This window comes from Siniperca chuatsi, linkage group LG13 (assembly GCF_020085105.1).
Source record: "Siniperca chuatsi isolate FFG_IHB_CAS linkage group LG13, ASM2008510v1, whole genome shotgun sequence".
In the NCBI taxonomy this organism is placed as follows: domain Eukaryota; kingdom Metazoa; phylum Chordata; class Actinopteri; order Centrarchiformes; family Sinipercidae; genus Siniperca; species Siniperca chuatsi.
In genome coordinates, this window is record NC_058054.1 from 335001 (window position 1) to 352379 (window position 17379).

At 48.3% G+C, this 17379-nt stretch overlaps 1 protein-coding gene across 1 annotated transcript in view; it reads right to left on the bottom strand.

The window, feature by feature from the left end:
• The window catches only part of puf60a (poly-U binding splicing factor a), a 17891-nt gene extending 804 nt beyond the window's left edge, over positions 1-17087 (bottom strand). The window contains exons 1-11 of the mRNA XM_044219593.1: positions 16559-17087; positions 15576-15671; positions 15207-15293; positions 12780-12830; positions 11607-11768; positions 8704-8796; positions 8327-8540; positions 6637-6827; positions 5700-5814; positions 3667-3905; positions 1-2998 (exon numbers count right to left, since the gene is read on the bottom strand). The exon at positions 1-2998 is cut by the window's left edge and continues 804 nt beyond it. Coding sequence (XP_044075528.1) covers positions 2699-2998; positions 3667-3905; positions 5700-5814; positions 6637-6827; positions 8327-8540; positions 8704-8796; positions 11607-11768; positions 12780-12830; positions 15207-15293; positions 15576-15671; positions 16559-16579 — 1569 coding nt within the window. The 5' untranslated portion in view covers positions 16580-17087 and the 3' untranslated portion in view covers positions 1-2698. The remainder of the gene's footprint in view (positions 2999-3666; positions 3906-5699; positions 5815-6636; positions 6828-8326; positions 8541-8703; positions 8797-11606; positions 11769-12779; positions 12831-15206; positions 15294-15575; positions 15672-16558) is intronic.
• Positions 17088-17379: the final 292 nt, after the last annotated feature.

Here is a 17379-nt window from a genome sequence, read left to right on the forward strand (position 1 = left end):
CCAAAACGCCCAACGACAACGGTCATCGGCCTCGTCCCGGACAGCCGGCCCTCAGCTGCGGTCAGAACGACCTGCAGCCGAAGGACTTCAGGAGCCGCCCCCCATCACCACATCCGACAGCACGGTGTCTGCTGTGGAAGCCTTCAGGTTTCTGGGATCCACGGTCTCCCGGGACCTGAAGTGGGCGTCCAACATCGAAAAGGTCCGGCTGAGGATGGACTTCCTGCTCCAGCTCAGGAGGTTCAGCCTGCCTCAGGAGCTGCTGATCCAGTTCCGCTCTGCATGAATCCAGTCTGTCCTGTGCCTGGTTTGGATCGGGCACCAAACGGGACAGGAGCAGACTAACGTACAGTCGGGACCGCATCATCGGTGCCGACCTGCCCTCCGTTCAGGACTCGTGCAGAGTCAGGAAACGTCCCAGCAGACCCATCACAGCCTGGACTCAACCTGTGCCCCCTCCTCCCCTCTGGGAGGCGCTGCAGAGCCAGACGGGGGGACAGTTTCTGCCCGCAGGCCGGCACATGAACACCGGGCCCCCGGTGTCAGAACAGCCCTGTGACACAGACCTGGTCCTGAACAGTACCTCGAGTTTCTGAGTATCATCACTGTTTAACGCTCACGGCCTCGCCTCCACCTCCTGTGGTGAAGCAGCCTGTTAGCGATCTGTTACTGCCGTTTCTCGTACCTTTTAAATATATAAATATATGTTTGCCGTTTCCCTGTCTGTGAACACACAGCTGCCGATGAAGCTGAACCTGAAACAAAGCTCCAGTCGCTCTGCTCTGTTCAAACCGACAGAAACAAACAAAGATCATTTTGAGCTTCAGCAGCAAACACAAGAAGCTGATTCATCTCTGGTTTCTTTAGGTTTGTTTCTGCTGTCTGTGTTTCCATGTTCACTTGTTTCCGGATCTTTATATTTGGCTTTTCTTGTTTTGCTGATGTTGTGTGATTTTATTTTGTTTTTGTGTCGAGCTCCTGAAGACGAGTCTGTGGAGGCTGATGGGGTCCAAATAAAGAAAACTACGGTGGCCCTGAGAGCTCAACACAGGAAACATCTTCATCAGCTCGGTCCGTTATTTCATTCAACGGGTCAGAATGCTTCGGTAGCGCTGATGCGTTTCCAGACGCCCAGGAAACAGTCACCGTGAGCTGCGGGTCCTCCGCAGGCGGCTCTGCGAGGGGCAGCAGCAGTCTGCGGGGGCCGTACCGACGACATCAGAGACGAAGGCAACGTAGAGTCAAACACAGCGACACTGTGGAACTGTTTTAACATCATTCATCATTACGGAGCAACGTTAATCTCGTCATAAACACGAGTCCGAAACCCACAACGCAAACTGACCTTCATGACTCACAGAGGCCCCACCCACCCGGACCCTCTCTGGTCTGCCCATTCCCTGGTCACGTCTCAGTAACATCGGGTTAGGGTTATAACCCCTGGCCCGGCCCCGAGCTCCGCCCCGAGCCCCGCGCCCTCGCAGACGCAGCTGACGTCACCCGGTTAGTGCGAGAGCCCGAAACGGTATAACGTCACAGCGCTACGAACTGAGGGTTAGTCCCTCAGCCCAGTCTGCAGAGACCCTCGTGCACCCGCCCCAGCCCTAAGCCCCGCCTCTAAGTCGGCGAGCGTGGAGATCGGGATTGGGCCAGACTGCACTGCCTTCCGAATCACATACGATCAATGATCGTCTGACATTAACGACGATACTTTATCACATCGAACCTGGACGCTAGTTTGGACGATCGAAGGGCGGCCGAGGACGCTTCGCTCTGATCTAAAACTGTCAGCCAATCAAACAGCAGCTCAAGATGATTAAAGCAAGAGAAGAAAAAACACGTGTTGGAAAAAAACCAAACTAAAGTTTCAGTCACATATTTCTGCGTGTGACACCTGAACACACCGTCGACCTGCTTCGGCCAGGTGCCTGTTTCTCCCCGTTCAACAGGAGAGCAAAGCCACGAGGACAGACCGAAGTCGCTGTTAGTTTGGATGATGGTGTGGTGCGTTCAGGAGCAGCAGTCAGTTCATAAACACAGTCAGCGGGCGAACATCCAGATGTTTCTGCTGTCTGGACCTAAACAGGTAAAGTAACATCCGGACCGCAGTCGCGTTCATGTTTCAGCTCAAATCTGTTTCACTCCTGCTGAGCTTTTTACAAGACTCAAAGCTCAGATGTCAGAGCGTCCCTGAACGCAGCAACAAGAGTTTTCAGTCTCTCAGCTAATTTTAATATTTTCACTGTTTTTATACTAAAAGTGTGAAAAACGGTCCGTTCAAACGCTGAATCAGGGAGAAAGTGACGTAACCACGGTGACACACTGGAGACTCGGTGTCACTGGCCGAGTGTCGAAGCGCTGAACGCTTCAGTTTCCTTCAGTTTGAGAACGCTGTGGGTGAACTGAAGCAGGGCTGCGATTGGACGACACAGAGAGCTGATTTCTTTTCAGATTTCATACAAAATACCTACAAAATGAGTTGATTTGGAAAACGATCAGCAGGAATGGAAAATCTTTGTGATTTGTGGTTAAAACATGACAAACGGCGGTGTGGTCCTTTAAACCCTGTACAGCAACAGACTGAAGAAGAAGAAAAGTTCCTCCGGAGACAAACAGCGATAGAAAACTGACAGGTAGAAAGAGGCCACTACACTACGTTCTGAGCATGTGTGTATATGTGTGTTTGTGTGTGCGAGTTCTACGCCGACAGGTCGCTGTTGTCGAAGCGTTCCTGGTCGTACACCTCTGCGACCACCTTACGTCCTGCGAACCAGCGGCGGTTGAGCGCCTGGATGGCTCGGTTCATCTCGGCCGCCTCCGAAAACTCCACGAAGATCTTCACGATGACGTCGGCGTCGTCCTCCTCGCCCTGGCGCTCCTGGTAGATGATGACGCGCTTCACCCGGCCGAACTTCCCGCACTCCTCGGTGACCTCGCCCTCCAAGTCGTCGTCGATGTCGTGGGGACCGACCATGTTCCTCAGGACCATCACGGTGGACTGACGGGGGAGTCAGAGAGCAGGTAAATAACCCCATTTTCTATTTCATGACACTATTGATACTCAAATTAAGCGTGAAATGGAGGATTTCAGTTTTAAATTTGTCCTGATTTTAGCTAAATTCTAATGACCTTTGGTCCTGAGCTGGTCCTGGTGCTTGGACCCGCGCTGCTTTACTCACTTTTATATACGAATTTATTTACTTCTCCACCTTTTTCCTTCTTAGCTGACTGATTTAGTTAATTGCATTCATGTTTGGTACAAATTTAGAAACATTTTAAAGTTGCAACTTGAACCCTCCCTCCTGGCTGTTAATGCCTTGCTCCTGGGCAGGTGTTGAACCCTCGCCCTCAAGACCAACAAGTCCTGAGTCCAAACCACCAGGTTCCAAATTAAGTCCCAAGTCAAGACCAACAAGTCTTAGCGGCCACCTCGTGCCGGTGTGCTTTTGGTCCTGAGCTGGTCCTGGTGCTTGGACCCGCTCTGGTTTACTCACTTACTCTTACATTTATATGTTCCTCCCTTTCAATGCTTACTAAGTTAAGTTGCTACACATTTCTGGACGTTACTAAAAGGAAGCATTTAAAGTTCTGAGTTGTTCCCTCCCCTTGCCCGGGCGTCTCCAGCAGGGGGGTTGAACCCTAACCCCTGGGGGCAGGACTTCGTACCTCCTGCTTGCGGAGCAGTTTCCTCATCACCATGTGTCTGGCGCTGCTGCCGCTGATGCTCATGTGCTCCTGCTCGCTGAGCGGCTCCGTGGCTCCGTCCTGCTGCGCCTCCTGCTGACGCTCCTCCTCCTCTTTCCTCTTCACCTCACAGCCAAACAAGGCTGCGGGTGCCGGGGGGGTAGCCAGCACCGGGTTCACCAAACCCACCTGAGGCAGGCCGGGTCGGGACGGGGTCACACCTGAAACAGACAGGAAGCAGGCAGGACAGGACGGTCAGACGGGCGGCGGCGGTCCGGCCGCAGGGAGCCGCCCCAGGCTGCCGGAGAAGAAGAACCCCGTCCTGGATGGCAGCTTCTCCACCGGACTGGGACTGACCCCCGGCCTCTTCTACCAACCAGAGCATACACTGGGTGCACTGGTTTATCACGCCTGTACCGCCCTTCTCAGGAGACAGGTGGAGTTTAAACTACAAAGCTTAAACTGACTTTATGCTTCTGTTTTCAATCAGCAGTAAAAGAAGGTATTAACTCCACCCACCTGCGGTACGCCTCCAGCCAACAAGTAGCGGTAAACAAGTGCACCCACAGACTGCAGTGTGAAGCATCCTGACTGAGACTCAGCTGCTGAATGTTCTTCCTCTAGTGACCATGTTGAATTTTCAAACTAATACTTACGATTGGTGCAGAAATAATCTCAGGAAACAGGAAGCTGTCACACGTTTTGGACTTTAAGCTAAGAAGATCAGAGGAGGATGAACAAACCCCACTGACTGCAGGTAAATATGCCCCCCCCCCCCCCAAACTGCTCATGAATGTGTGCAGGTGTGTTGTACAACATGACTGAAACTCCACAAATCACACAGGATCTGAGACTCACTGGCCAATAGGAATGAGGGGCTATGTTTAAAGGGAGGGGCTAGAAACAGTCCTCTTCACTTGGTTGGTCAGTGTGCAGCAAAGGGGAGGGGTTAAGAGGTCACTGTCGGTGCAAATGTTGGGGGTCGAGAGAGGGGGGAAGAGGAGAGAAAAAACAGAGAGAGAGAAAAAAGACAATAAAAGAGAAAATCTATTAGTGGAGATGCTTCTGACGAAGCAACACAAACAACAACTGGGACAAACTGCCGTCTGTCTGGACGGACGGAGGCGACCTCTGCTGGCTGAGACACTTTACGTCTCAGCACCTACGCAGACCCCGGAGTCCTGAAAGATTTCAGCGTTTTATCTCGTCTAATCATTACCTCGTCAAGATCGAGATCCATATTTTGTGCACACAAGTTGTTATCTTGTTCTCGCAGGGGTTTATCTCTTTTGTACAAGTTATCTTGTTCGCAAAAGATCCATATCTTGTTCTCACTAGTCGAGTCAATTTTATTTATATAGCCAAATGTCACAAATCACAAATCTGCCTCAAGGGGCTTCACAGTCTGTAAAGCATCCGGCCCCCGCTGTCCTCAGGCCCTCGCTATCCTCAGAAACACGTTATTATTCTGTAATCGCAAGTTATTTTCTCATTCGCACAAGATCCATATCTTGTTCCAACAAGTTGTTATCTTGTTCGCTTAAGATAGAAAAATATAATCTTTCAGTACTTCAGGGGCTTTGTACTAAGCACAGAAGAGCAAAGAACGCTAAACGTCTATCCTGAATCAGGAAACACAGCTTACAGCTACACAAGTGGAAAATAAAACAAACATTCACAAAAATATGTAATGAACCTTTTTGCAAGCTGCGACAGTTATTTTCTTTGAATCTTAAAATCGTGTTCTGCTGATTGTTCTGTATTAAACAGAACATCCAAAGAACGCTGTCTTCTGTGTATGTAGGTGTGTGGACTGAGGGCAGGTGACAGTCTACAGGTGTGTGAGACGCTGTGGGAGGGGCTTAGAGACATGATGTTGTTGTGATGAATATGATCAGACTATGACTCGCTGCACGCTGACACCGTGGACAGGAGATCTTTAATGTGATTGGACAGTCTCGTTATTGTTGGGGTGGGGTCTACATGTGTGTGGGCGGTGCTGTAGGTGTTCCTACCTGTGATGACACCTGGAGCCTGAGCAGCCATGACAGCCTGAGGAAGTCCTCCCAGCTGCTGAGAGAGGAGTGCCGGTCCGGCCAGAGACCCGAGCACCGACGCTCCCACCGCCTCCTGAACGCACCAGAGAACAAAATACATTCAGGCTAATACTGCGGGAAATACATCAGGTACTGCAAAATGATATAGACTGCTATACACTACTGCCCAAAGTATATGAGATACAGTAGAAATATATCAAATACTGTGGAGAATATAGAAACTCAGTATATAGTACATCAACTACTACCCTACATATCAAATACTGCCATAAGTATAAATACTGCCCAGAATACATACTTCTTTATGGAAAAGTACATCCACTACTGCAGTATTCAATGTAGGACTACAGCCACAACTGCAGTACTCCGTACCACCACATGTTATACTGTAGTACTTTTAGGATTCGTTGATTAATCTGTCACGCACGCTGGCATGACAGGACGAGACTTTTCCCGTAGACTCACATTGTGAAGAGACGTCTGTAAATCAGCGGATGATTTTCTTTGAGCTACAGCAACTACGAACCCTTAAATAGCCCTTATTTTAATCATTATGTCCTAAAAGTTGTAAAATTCACTAATAGCTGAATCCAGAGTTATTTTCCTCGGCATAATGAACGCGCATCAGAGCCGCGGGACTGCAGCGCCCTGTTGGGAGGCGGGGTTAAAGGAAACACTAGTGCGCCTGCTCTTTGGGCCGCACGACTCGGGTAATTTTATACCCAGAAGTCGAACTTTATGTCTTCATGCGCTACTGAGCAGCTTTCATAGGAATGAACGGGGCCCCGCCCCCGACGCTGTATCCGGTTCACTTTGTACATCCAGGGTGCGTTCACATATTTTCTGTGTTTCCTGTTTCTCCTCTGTCATTGGTAGGCGGAGCTTCATGAGTTACCTGAGCAGTGATCTTGGCGGTGGCAGCGGCGGCAGCCACAGCGGCGGCGGCGGGGAGACCTCCAGGGGTCGTCGGCGCAAGGAGGGGTACGGGCGGAGTCACGGCCTTCCCCACCCGCAGGTACTGACCCCCCAGATCAAACAGGTTCATGGAGGCAACGGCATCCTGAGAAGACTGAGCCTTCTCGTACTCTGGAGACAAAACCATCAGATGCTACAAAATACAGTTTGGCTGAGACATTAACACACAAACACGTGAGTGACTGAAATCGGACAAAAACACTTCAGATGAGTAATCCACAACAACAAAGTGTTGAAAATAACGATGATATTGTTGAGTTTATTAAACTGAAGTGATGGAAATGTATATTACGTTGGTTGGCACATGATATGACAGGCACCAGGAGTTTACCCCCCCCCCGGCCTGTATTTGATACCCGGCTTTTATTTGAGAAAATACAGTAGTTAGAGACAGAGTTTGTTTTCCTGTGAAGAGAGTGAAGACACCAAACCTCACAACAGCATTGCGCACCGCTCAGATTTCATTTGCACTCAAAGTTCAACGAGTTTCAACTTGGACTTGTTTGTTTCGTTATCCAACAAATAAATGAGATGACAGCTGTCTGTGATGCAACCTGGAAGCGAATATGATGGATGCTCAAACCCGTCTTGATCATTGGGTTCTTAGCTGACGTCTTTTTCCCCATTACACTGAAATACTGTTTATGCTATAAATGGCACCAAGACGATCCAAGATTGAATTGTTTGATTAGTTTTTTAGTACTGTGTAACATTTTGGGAACTCATCCATCTGTTACCCAAGAAATAAAAGCTGAACTGCCTCCAAGACAGAAGTTGGCCGGATGGAGCCAGAAGAGGCAACTAACGATTATTTTTGTGATAGATTAATCGGTTATATTTTCTTAATTAATCAATCAACAGTTTAGTCTATAAAATGTCAGAAAAAGGTGAAAATTTTGCATCTTGGTTTCTGAGGTCTTCAAATATCTTGTTTTTGTCCAACCAACAGTCCAAAACACAAAGAGGTTCAGTTTACTGAGACAGAAAACACAGAAAAACAGGAAATATTCGTATTTGAGAAACTGGAACCAGAGAAGTTTGATTAAAAAATGAGAAACGATTAATCAACTATCAAAATTCTTGCAGATTAATTTTCGATTAAGCGACTAATAGTTTCAGTGTCAGTGTTACCAAAAGCCACAGTACTGTCATAGTAGCGGAAACAATTAGTCAGTTAATTTCTTGTTCCAGCCTCGCTGCTTTAGTTTGTCTTCTATGACAGTAAACTGAATATATTTGGTTGACAAAACCATCTCAACTAAAGGTCCACTTACTAGCTTGTTCTTGAGCTTTCAGCCATTTCAAACTCCTACAGGACTTCTCATCCATGCTGGCTTAAAAGTTGAGTTTGACAGTTACACAAGTTATCTTGTTTACAGAAAATCCAAATCTTTGTTCGGTCAAGTTATTATCTTGTTCACACAAGGTTTTCATTTTGTTTGCAGGAGATTTTATCTTGTTCTGCACTAGACGTCTTTAAGAATCAACTGTCAAACTCAACTGAAAGCTTTGATTGAAAGACCACATTTAGTTTGTTGTGTCCTCTAACATTCTGGATCATTTCTCCAACATTAGCTTTGTGGTTAGAAATGTTTGCCCGCTGTGCTCACCAATGAAGCCGTAGCCTTTGTGCCGTCCGGTTGTCGGCTCTCGGGCCAACATGCAGGACTTGATCTTTCCGAAGGCCTCAAAAACGCTCTTGATATCATCATCGGAGAGGTCGGGGTGGACAGACGCCACATAGATCCTGTTAAAGGCACGCGCTTCCTCCGCCAGCTGGTCGATGATTGGCTGAGCTTGGCCAATGTTACTGGGCCTCCCAACCTGCAAGACGAGCAGGAGGGAAAAACACAAAAATCTGAGGACTGTCTGAAACATGACGACACAACTGTTGCTCAAACTTAAACTGGAAGTGTCTGTACTGGTCAGTGATGGTCTAAACTGGACCCACCACCCTGTTGTACCGGACAGCTGGATCTGGACTCACCTTGATGTTTCTGCCCCCAAGGACGACCGAGTTCATCTGTTCCAGAGCCAGCTGAGCCGCCTCGGGCATCTCGTACTCTACGAAGGCAAAACCCTGCAGAGACACAAACACACTGAAGATTTAATGAAGAAAACCTGACGGCAACAACAGGATGAACCTGTTTTTAGATTCATTTCTAAAGCCCTGCATGTTCATGATCTCTGATCTGGTAACTCCCCATGAGCCTGATCAGGACTCTGATAGTGGCTTCACACCGTCACCCGGCGCCTCAGCTGTGGAACTCCAAACTCAGTATCCTCCTTTAAATCTCTTCATTTTTATCTTATGGCTTTCTCTTAACTGATGTTGTAATTGTTTTTAATTATTTGATCTAATTTTATTTACTCTTGTATTCTTTGTTTTACTGCAGAGCACTTTGTAACTTTGTTTTTGAATGAGTGCTATATAAATAAAGTTTTATTGTTGGACCGTTCAGCAGTCTGACCTGAACACGATGGCTCCCGACAGCAGCTCCCGGCTCGGGTTGTAATATTTTTAAATGGACCTTAATAAGAAAAGTCTCTCTCTTTCTTGCTCTGACTCTCATGTCAGGTGTTGCAAGTAGATTCACAATGCCTGCTGGGAAACAGGAAGAGAGGCAGTGTAGCTGACGTGTTGCATTAGCCTGGCGAGCTAACAGCCAGTAATGGATGAAATAAAGCAAAAACTTTAAAAGGGGAGCTTCTCAATGAATAAATACAAAATGGAGGAGGATTGTAAATTGTTGATCTGGCCATTGTATTCTCCAAAATTCAAATGTGGTCAGATGGATAGCACATTTACAAGATGGATTGACAAGGGAATCACCGCAGTGTGTACATTAACAGACAGAAAAAAGTTTAAATCTTTTGAAAACTTGAAAAGAGAATTTGACTTGGAAAACTCTGATTTATTTAGGTATTTCCAACTAAGACATCTTTATAATACAGACATTGAAAATCACCTTTCTCAAGAGGGCAGTGAACTAATTGATATGGTCACAGGGGCTTACAGACATTTACCTTCGAAAATTGTATCCAGGCTGTATAAAAGTCTACAAAATTGCAATAGGTTTGACTCACTATACATAAAACAGAAATGGGAAGCAGAACTGCAGCTTAAACTGTCAGAGAATGATTGGCATTCAATCTGTCTTTTACAACAAACTTCTACTAGCTCCAGACAATGGAGAGAATTTGGCTGGAAGAACTTGGTGAGATACTTTATTACACCCCTCATTAAAAGCAAACAGTTAAAAAAACCAACAGTGTTGGAGACTCTGCGGGGATGTCAATGTCAATCATTCTCATATATTTTGGTCATGTATAAAAATTCGCCCCTACTGGGAATCTATTGTAATAGAAATGGAAAAGATTTTGGGTTACAAAATATCGAATGACCTACAGACTCTGTATTTAGGCCTGTTAACTAAAGATGTTGTTAGAGGAAGACATTCATCTATTCAAAGCGATGCTGATATCAAGTAAGAAAGTTATAACGAGGAATTGGTTGAAAAGTAAGCCTTTGAGTCTGGACCAATGGAAGAATATCATGGCAGAAATTTTTACAATGGAAAAAATGACCCACGACCTGAGATTGGATGCACATAAATGTAAATTACGATGGCGGAAATGGACCAACTATGTAACCCACTCAAATATATGAAACAAATGGAAGATCTGTATTTGTAGCACCCCACCAGTTGTTATCTTGTTCATTGTGAAAATTAAAAAATGCAAAAATAAAAAGTAAAAAAAAAAAAAAAAAAAAAGGGGAGCTTCTTGAAATCCCAGTGCAGCGTGGTCCTGTTAAAGAGCCTGGTGATGGTTCTGTACAAAGTTCTGTTCTGGATCTGTTTGGACTTTCGTCAAGTTCAGCTGGAAAGACGTTTGGAGTTTACGTTCATCTACTAAAAGTTGATCTCCTAACCAGTGAGGCAGATCGTGGATTATTTTGAGATGCTGTGGTGTAAATGCTGCCGGCTGCAGTGAGTTTATTGTCACTAAACCTCTGGATTATCAGCTGGCAGAAGTTCTAGAGTCGGGTCTCAGTCTGATGTAAAAATTTGTCTTGGGTCTTCAGCAGTACCAGCGGGTTCACTGTGGCTCAGAACAGATCCTGTGGCAGAACAGATCAGAGGACTGACAGAGGACTGAAGCTGACGGTGTGGACCGGCAGCTTACAGGTCTTCTGATCAGGCTTTGCTGTCTGCTCCTCACTACAGGACACTTGAAGCTTTGACCCCGTCTCAGGTTGCTGCCACGACAGGCACCGAGTCTGAGACGCTGCCTCCTCCTTCCCCGTCCTCCCCCGGGATGCATGAGAAATTCTTTCGGAGGTGGGAGTTCTCGACGTTCTCACTACACGTTTGGGTTTACAAGGTCTGTCGACCACAAAGTAGATCAGGGATCTTTGGCCTAAGGTGTTCTGGTACCAAGTACGGGCTAAGCTGAAAGCTCTGGACATTGTTGGCTGTCTTGGCTGACACGAGATCGTGGATGCATGCGGCTGAAATGAGTTTCCCCCGCAGGGGGCTCAGCCTTAGGGAGGCTCAAGGCAGAGCCGCTGCTCCTTCGCGTTGAAAGCATTCAGTTGAGGTGGTTTGGGCATCTGATCGGGATCCTCCTCCTTTCTTTGGAGGTTTACCGGGCACGTCCAACTGGGAGGAGACCCCCGGGGGAGACCCACAACATGCTGGAGAGACTGTATACCTCATCCGGCTTGGGAACGCCTCGGGGTCCCCCAGCAGGAGCTGGAAAACGTTGCTGGGGAGACGGACGTCTGGACTACCTTGCTTAGCCTGCTGGCACCACGACCCGGCCCCGGACAAGAGGAAAATGGATGACTCAGAGACTTATAGTAAAGACAGTGTGTTGACATCTGACCTTGTGTTTCATGGTGACAGAGTCCCAGGACATGTCGATGCTTTTGATTGGTCCAAACGGAGCGAAGGCCTGCCTGATGGTGTCCTCTCCCAGCTCGTAGTAGATGGAGCCGACGTAGACTCGACACATGATGGCCAGAGCTCTCTGGCGCTGAGCTGCTACCTGAACACACGCAGACAGGAAGTCAAACAGACGAACCAAAACCAGAACATCTCACTACAACCAGCGGCAGTTTGGACGCTTCTGCAGGGACACCGAGAGACACGATACTTCACATTTCATCCCTGCTGTGGGGGGCTGTGGGGGACTATGGTGGACTGTGGGGGGCTGTGGGGGACTGTGGTGGACTATGGGGGCTGGGGGACTGTGGTGGACTGTGGGGGCTGTGGGGGACTGTGGGGGACTGTGGGGGCTGTGGGGACTGTGGTGGACTGTGGGGACTGGGGGGGACTGTGGGGGCTGTGGGGACTGTGGGGACTGTGGGGGCTGGGGGACTGTGGGGGACTGTGGGGGACTATGGTGGACTGTGGGGGACTGTGGGGGACTGTGGGGGACAACTATAGAAACAAGTCCAGGACTTATCTTCTGTCACTGACAAAGTCTCATATGTTGGATTTTATAAATATAGAAGAAAGTCGTCGATAAACTGAAACAGACGATCGATCAGGTGACATCAGGAGTGACTTCATCAGTGCTCTTAAAGGGACACTACACTGATTTTATTTGTATGTTTCCTGGTTAGTCCTGCTCAGCTGTATGATGTCATCTGATGATGTCACAGTGATGTCATGACTACAAATGTCTAACATACAGTTTGTTACAGACATTTATTATTTGTTTTTATTTTTATCATTTACAATCTATATACTTTAATTTATTTTCTTATTTTTGAACGTTTTATTTTAGATATTTGAGTTTTATACTTTGTTCAACCTGCCTGTCGCTTGTTAATTAGTTGTTCAATACAGACGGGAAATTCTAACTGGACGTGTGGCAGGGAGGCTCTAATGACAGACTCTATCCAGGTGCATCATGGGAAATGTAGGATCCAGTGTTTTGGACTACAGGTCAGAATGTCTCCCACGCTGCTCGGTGCAGTTTTCGGGCGACGAGCTGGTGATTTATAACGATCACTGAAGAGCTGAACATCGAACACAGAACGCCGTCACTTACTGACTGCAGGGGAGACAGGGCGTCGCCCAGACCCATCGACAGGGACGCCATCTGAGAGACAGACAGGGAGAAACACAGTTAGCGTCTGCGACGTCCTGGACGTCTTCCTCTTCCTGTCAGGCCTCGGGTCGGATGCTGATGATGCGTTCAGGTCACACGTGACGGATGGCGGTGGTGACTGAGTCATCAGTCGGTCGTTCGCGGGACAAAGTACTGAGTATTGATCATAAAACATCAGCTGATGAGGCGCCATGTTCGAGCAGTCAAAAACTGCCTGTCTCTCTCTCTGTCTGTCTCTCTGCCTGTCTGTCTGTCTGTCTGTCTGTCTGTCTGCCTGCCTGCCTGCCTGTCTCTCTGTCTGTCTGTCTGTCTGTCTCTCTGTCTGTCTGTCTGTCTGCCTGCCTGCCTGTCTCTCTGCCTGTCTGTCTCTCTGTCTGCCTGCCTGTCTGTCTGTCTGCCTGTCTGTCTGTCTGTCTGTCTGCCTGTCTGTCTCTCTGCCTGTCTGTCTCTCTGTCTGTCTGCCTGCCTGCCTGTCTGTCTGTCTCTCTGTCTGTCTGTCTGTCTGCCTGTCTGTCTCTCTGTCTGTCTGTCTCTCTGTCTGTCTGTCTGTCTGTCTGTCTGTCTGTCTCTCTGTCTGTCTGTCTGTCTGTCTGCCTGTCTGTCTCTCTGCCTGTCTGTCTCTCTGTCTGTCTGCCTGCCTGTCTGTCTGTCTCTCTGTCTGTCTGTCTGTCTGTCTGTCTGTCTCTCTGTCTGCCTCTCTGTCTGTCTGTCTGCCTGTCTGCCTGTCTCTCTGCCTGTCTGCCTGCCTGTCTGTCTGTCTGTCTGCCTGTCTGTCTCTCTGCCTGTCTGTCTCTCTGTCTGTCTGCCTGCCTGTCTGTCTGTCTCTCTGCCTGTCTGTCTGTCTGCCTGTCTGTCTCTCTGTCTGCCTGTCTGCCTGTCTCTCTGTCTGCCTCTCTGTCTGTCTGTCTGCCTGTCTGCCTGTCTCTCTGCCTGTCTGCCTCCTGTCTGTCTGTCTGCCTGTCTGCCTGCCTCTCTGCCTGTCTGCCTGCCTGTCTGTCTGTCTGTCTGCCTGTCCTGCCTGTCTGTCTGCCTGCCTGCCTGCCTGCCTGTCTGTCTCTGTCTGCCTGTCTGTCTCTCTGCCTGTCTGTCTCTCTGTCTGCCTCTCTGTCTGTCTGTCTGCCTGTCTGCCTCTCTCCTGCTCTGCCTGTCTGCCTGCCTGTCTGTCTGTCTGTCTGCCTGCCTGTCTGTCTCTCTGCCTGTCTGTCTCTGTCTGTCTGTCTGCCTGCCTGTCTGTCTGTCTCTCTCTCTGTCTGTCTGTCTGTCTGTCTGCCTGTCTGTCTCTCTGTCTGCCTGTCTCTCTGTCTGCCTCTCTGTCTGTCTGTCTGCCTGTCTGCCTGTCTCTCTGCCTGTCTGCCTCTCTGTCTGTCTGTCTGCCTGTCTGCCTGTCTCTCTGCCTGTCTGCCTCTCTGTCTGTCTGTCTGCCTGTCTCTCTGCCTGTCTGCCTGTCTGTCTGTCTGTCTGCCTGTCTGTCTCTCTGTCTGCCTGTCTCTCTGTCTGTCTGCCTGTCTGTCTCTCTGTCTGTCTGTCTGCCTCTCTGTCTGTCTGTCTGCCTCTCTGTCTGTCTGTCTGCCTGTCTGCCTGTCTCTCTGCCTGTCTGCCTGTCTGTCTGTCTGTCTGCCTGTCTGTCTTCATACAAAGATAGTTTGTGAGTGAACAGACTCATCACTCTGGAGAAATGATCAGCTGATCTCCCAGCAGTTAAACTTTGATTCAGATCAATATGTGAATGATCAGCTGGTGATCAGCTGCTCACTTTCAGGTCGTCAACATCAAAAACTGTTTAAGGACCTACTTGTTTCTGTTACATTAAACACTGACAGGTGGAGGTGTGTGTTACCTGCGGACAGGTGGAGGTGTGTTACCTGCAGGCTGGTGGAGGTGTGTGTTACCTGAGGACAGGTGGAGGTGTGTGTTACCTGCGGACAGGTGGAGGTGTGTGTTACCTGCAGGCTGGTGGAGGTGTGTGTTACCTGAGGACAGGTGGAGGTGTGTGTTACCTGCGGACAGGTGGAGGTGTGTGTTACCTGCGGACAGGTGGAGGTGTGTTACCTGCAGGCTGGTGGAGGTGTGTTACCTGCAGGCTGGTGGAGGTGTGTGTTACCTGAGGACAGGTGGAGGTGTGTGTTACCTGAGGACAGGTGGAGGTGTGTGTTACCTGCGGACAGGTGGAGGTGTGTGTTACCTGAGGACAGGTGGAGGTGTGTGTTACCTGAGGACAGGTGGAGGTGTGTGTTACCTGCGGACAGGTGGAGGTGTGTTACCTGCAGGCTGGTGGAGGTGTGTTACCTGCAGGCTGGTGGAGGTGTGTGTTACCTGAGGACAGGTGGAGGTGTGTGTTACCTGCGGACAGGTGGAGATGTGTGTTACCTGCAGGCTGGTGATCTGCTGCTGCTGAGCCAGAGTTTGTTTGACCAGAACACTCTTGATGCTCTGCTCCATGGCGTACTTCTTCGCCTGCAGACAGGAAACAGCCAATCACAGCTCAGATTATACAACCAGCTCTGACACACACACACACACACACACACACACACACACACACACACACACACACACACACTGACGCTGGGCCGAGACCTTGCACAGGTGTGACGCTGGGCTGAGGTCAGGTGACTGATCCTCACCAAACGGCTCAGGGAGCGCTGCTGCACCTGATGTTTCTGTTGTTCAGGTGTTTCCTGTTTGTCCCGTGTGTGCGTGCGCGTGTGTATATATATATGTGTGCACGTGCGTTACCTTCTGCAGCGCCTCCTGCTGGTTGGGGGTGAGCGGCGGCAGGCCCAGCTTGGTGGTGGTGCTCTGTCCGTTCTCCATGATGAGAGCCGGCCCTCCCTGTGGACGCCACCGACAGGTGAGTAAAACAAACACACCCTCAGGTACCTCAGCTCACATTAAACAGCTGTTGATGAGTGTATGAGCTCTGATGTGTCTTCTTCTGCACATCATCCCGCAGAACCGGCTCAGCGCTGCCTCCCGCGGCCTCTGCAGGTCAACCGCCGCAGGGACAGTTCCGCCAGCAGCCACGGGGGGCAGCGCCGGACACAAACCGGGACCCGCACTTTGTTTCAGTTTCACCGGGGACGAAGAGTCGCCGGTCTGTTAAACGTAGACTGGATAACTGGTTAACTGGGGGACTGGTTAACTGGTTTCCTGAGCGTGCTTGTTCTCTGACATCATCTCCGACAGCTGATACAGGTTAGAAACGCAGCAGAAGAAGAACTTCAAGTCAAAGACGGTGATGAAGTTAAATCAACAGACGCTGCGTTCAGAAACATGTATTTTAAACACCGGAAGCTGCAGGAGACAGGTCGGTCTGAAGAGGGCTGTCTGACAGTTTGCTGCTGTCCCCGAGAGTCCGGCAGACCTGCTGGACTCGGACACACATTTCTAACGTCGGTTCTGGATCTGCAGGTGACGGACTGAACTTCCTGTTTCTCTGTCCAGGTGTTTCACCTGCACAGCTAGCTTAGCTTAGCTAACAGAACCGTCCAGAACCTCTCTGATGTTAGCCTAGCTTAGCTCCTCTAACTCTGCAGCTGCTCATCAGTTTCATTGATTTCCCACTTTGTGTGTTTGACGTTTAAAAAAACTCATTTCAGTTTAATTGTTGCCAGAAAACAACAAGCAGCTTTACGTCAGTCCGGTCCCTCCTGTTAGCATTAGCTTAGCATGTCTCCATCAGAGCAGATAAACAGAGAGAATAATTGTATGCTTCATACCGCGGAAACTGTCACCGCCATACAGCTCGGCCCGGCTCTCTGAGCGCCTTAATGTCTCTAGTTTGAACACAAACAGGCTGATGTTTCTGGTGTTTGAGTCTCTGCTGCTCTGCTGCTCCACACAGCGGCACTTCCGCCCTACGTCACATCCTCTGTGCGGGGCCTTCAAAGTAAAAGACCTGTCAGTAGGTTCGAAGAGCTAATCCTCTCGATGCTTTTTATTGCAAAGAAATCTGGTTTTTCTACAGGATTTATGGACAAAAACTGTCAAACTGGGTCATAATTATATTAATAAAATAGGTTGATTAAGTAAACAAGTGATTAAATATATTAAAAATAAAAAATATAAATACCTCTCCCTAAATTAAATAAGTATCCACTGAAATAAATAAATGTTCATTCCAACTCTGTTATAAGTTCATGTCGAATATATTCTGTCAACAGATGTAATATACAGACGTGTATATTTATATATGGATATGTTCTATTGCTTTTTAAATAGATTTGTTTGTTTTTGTATTCTCACTCTTTGTTCCATTTGTCTGTTTATTGTCTCTCTCTCTGGTTTGTTTTGTGGCGATTAAAGTCAGTGAATATTATTGAGCATATAAAGTACTTTTCTTCTGTATAATTAATGAAAGTTTAACAATGAAGTCATCAGTTTGTCCGATGATCACATCCTGAGCGTCGTCTGTCGCCCACAGACTTCTTCCTGTAATCTTTTCATTTGTTGAATACTAACAGGTGAGCAGAGCTAAATCTATCTAAAACATCTTTCTGATTCAAATATGTAACTTAGTGAAAGCTTTAAATGCGTATTT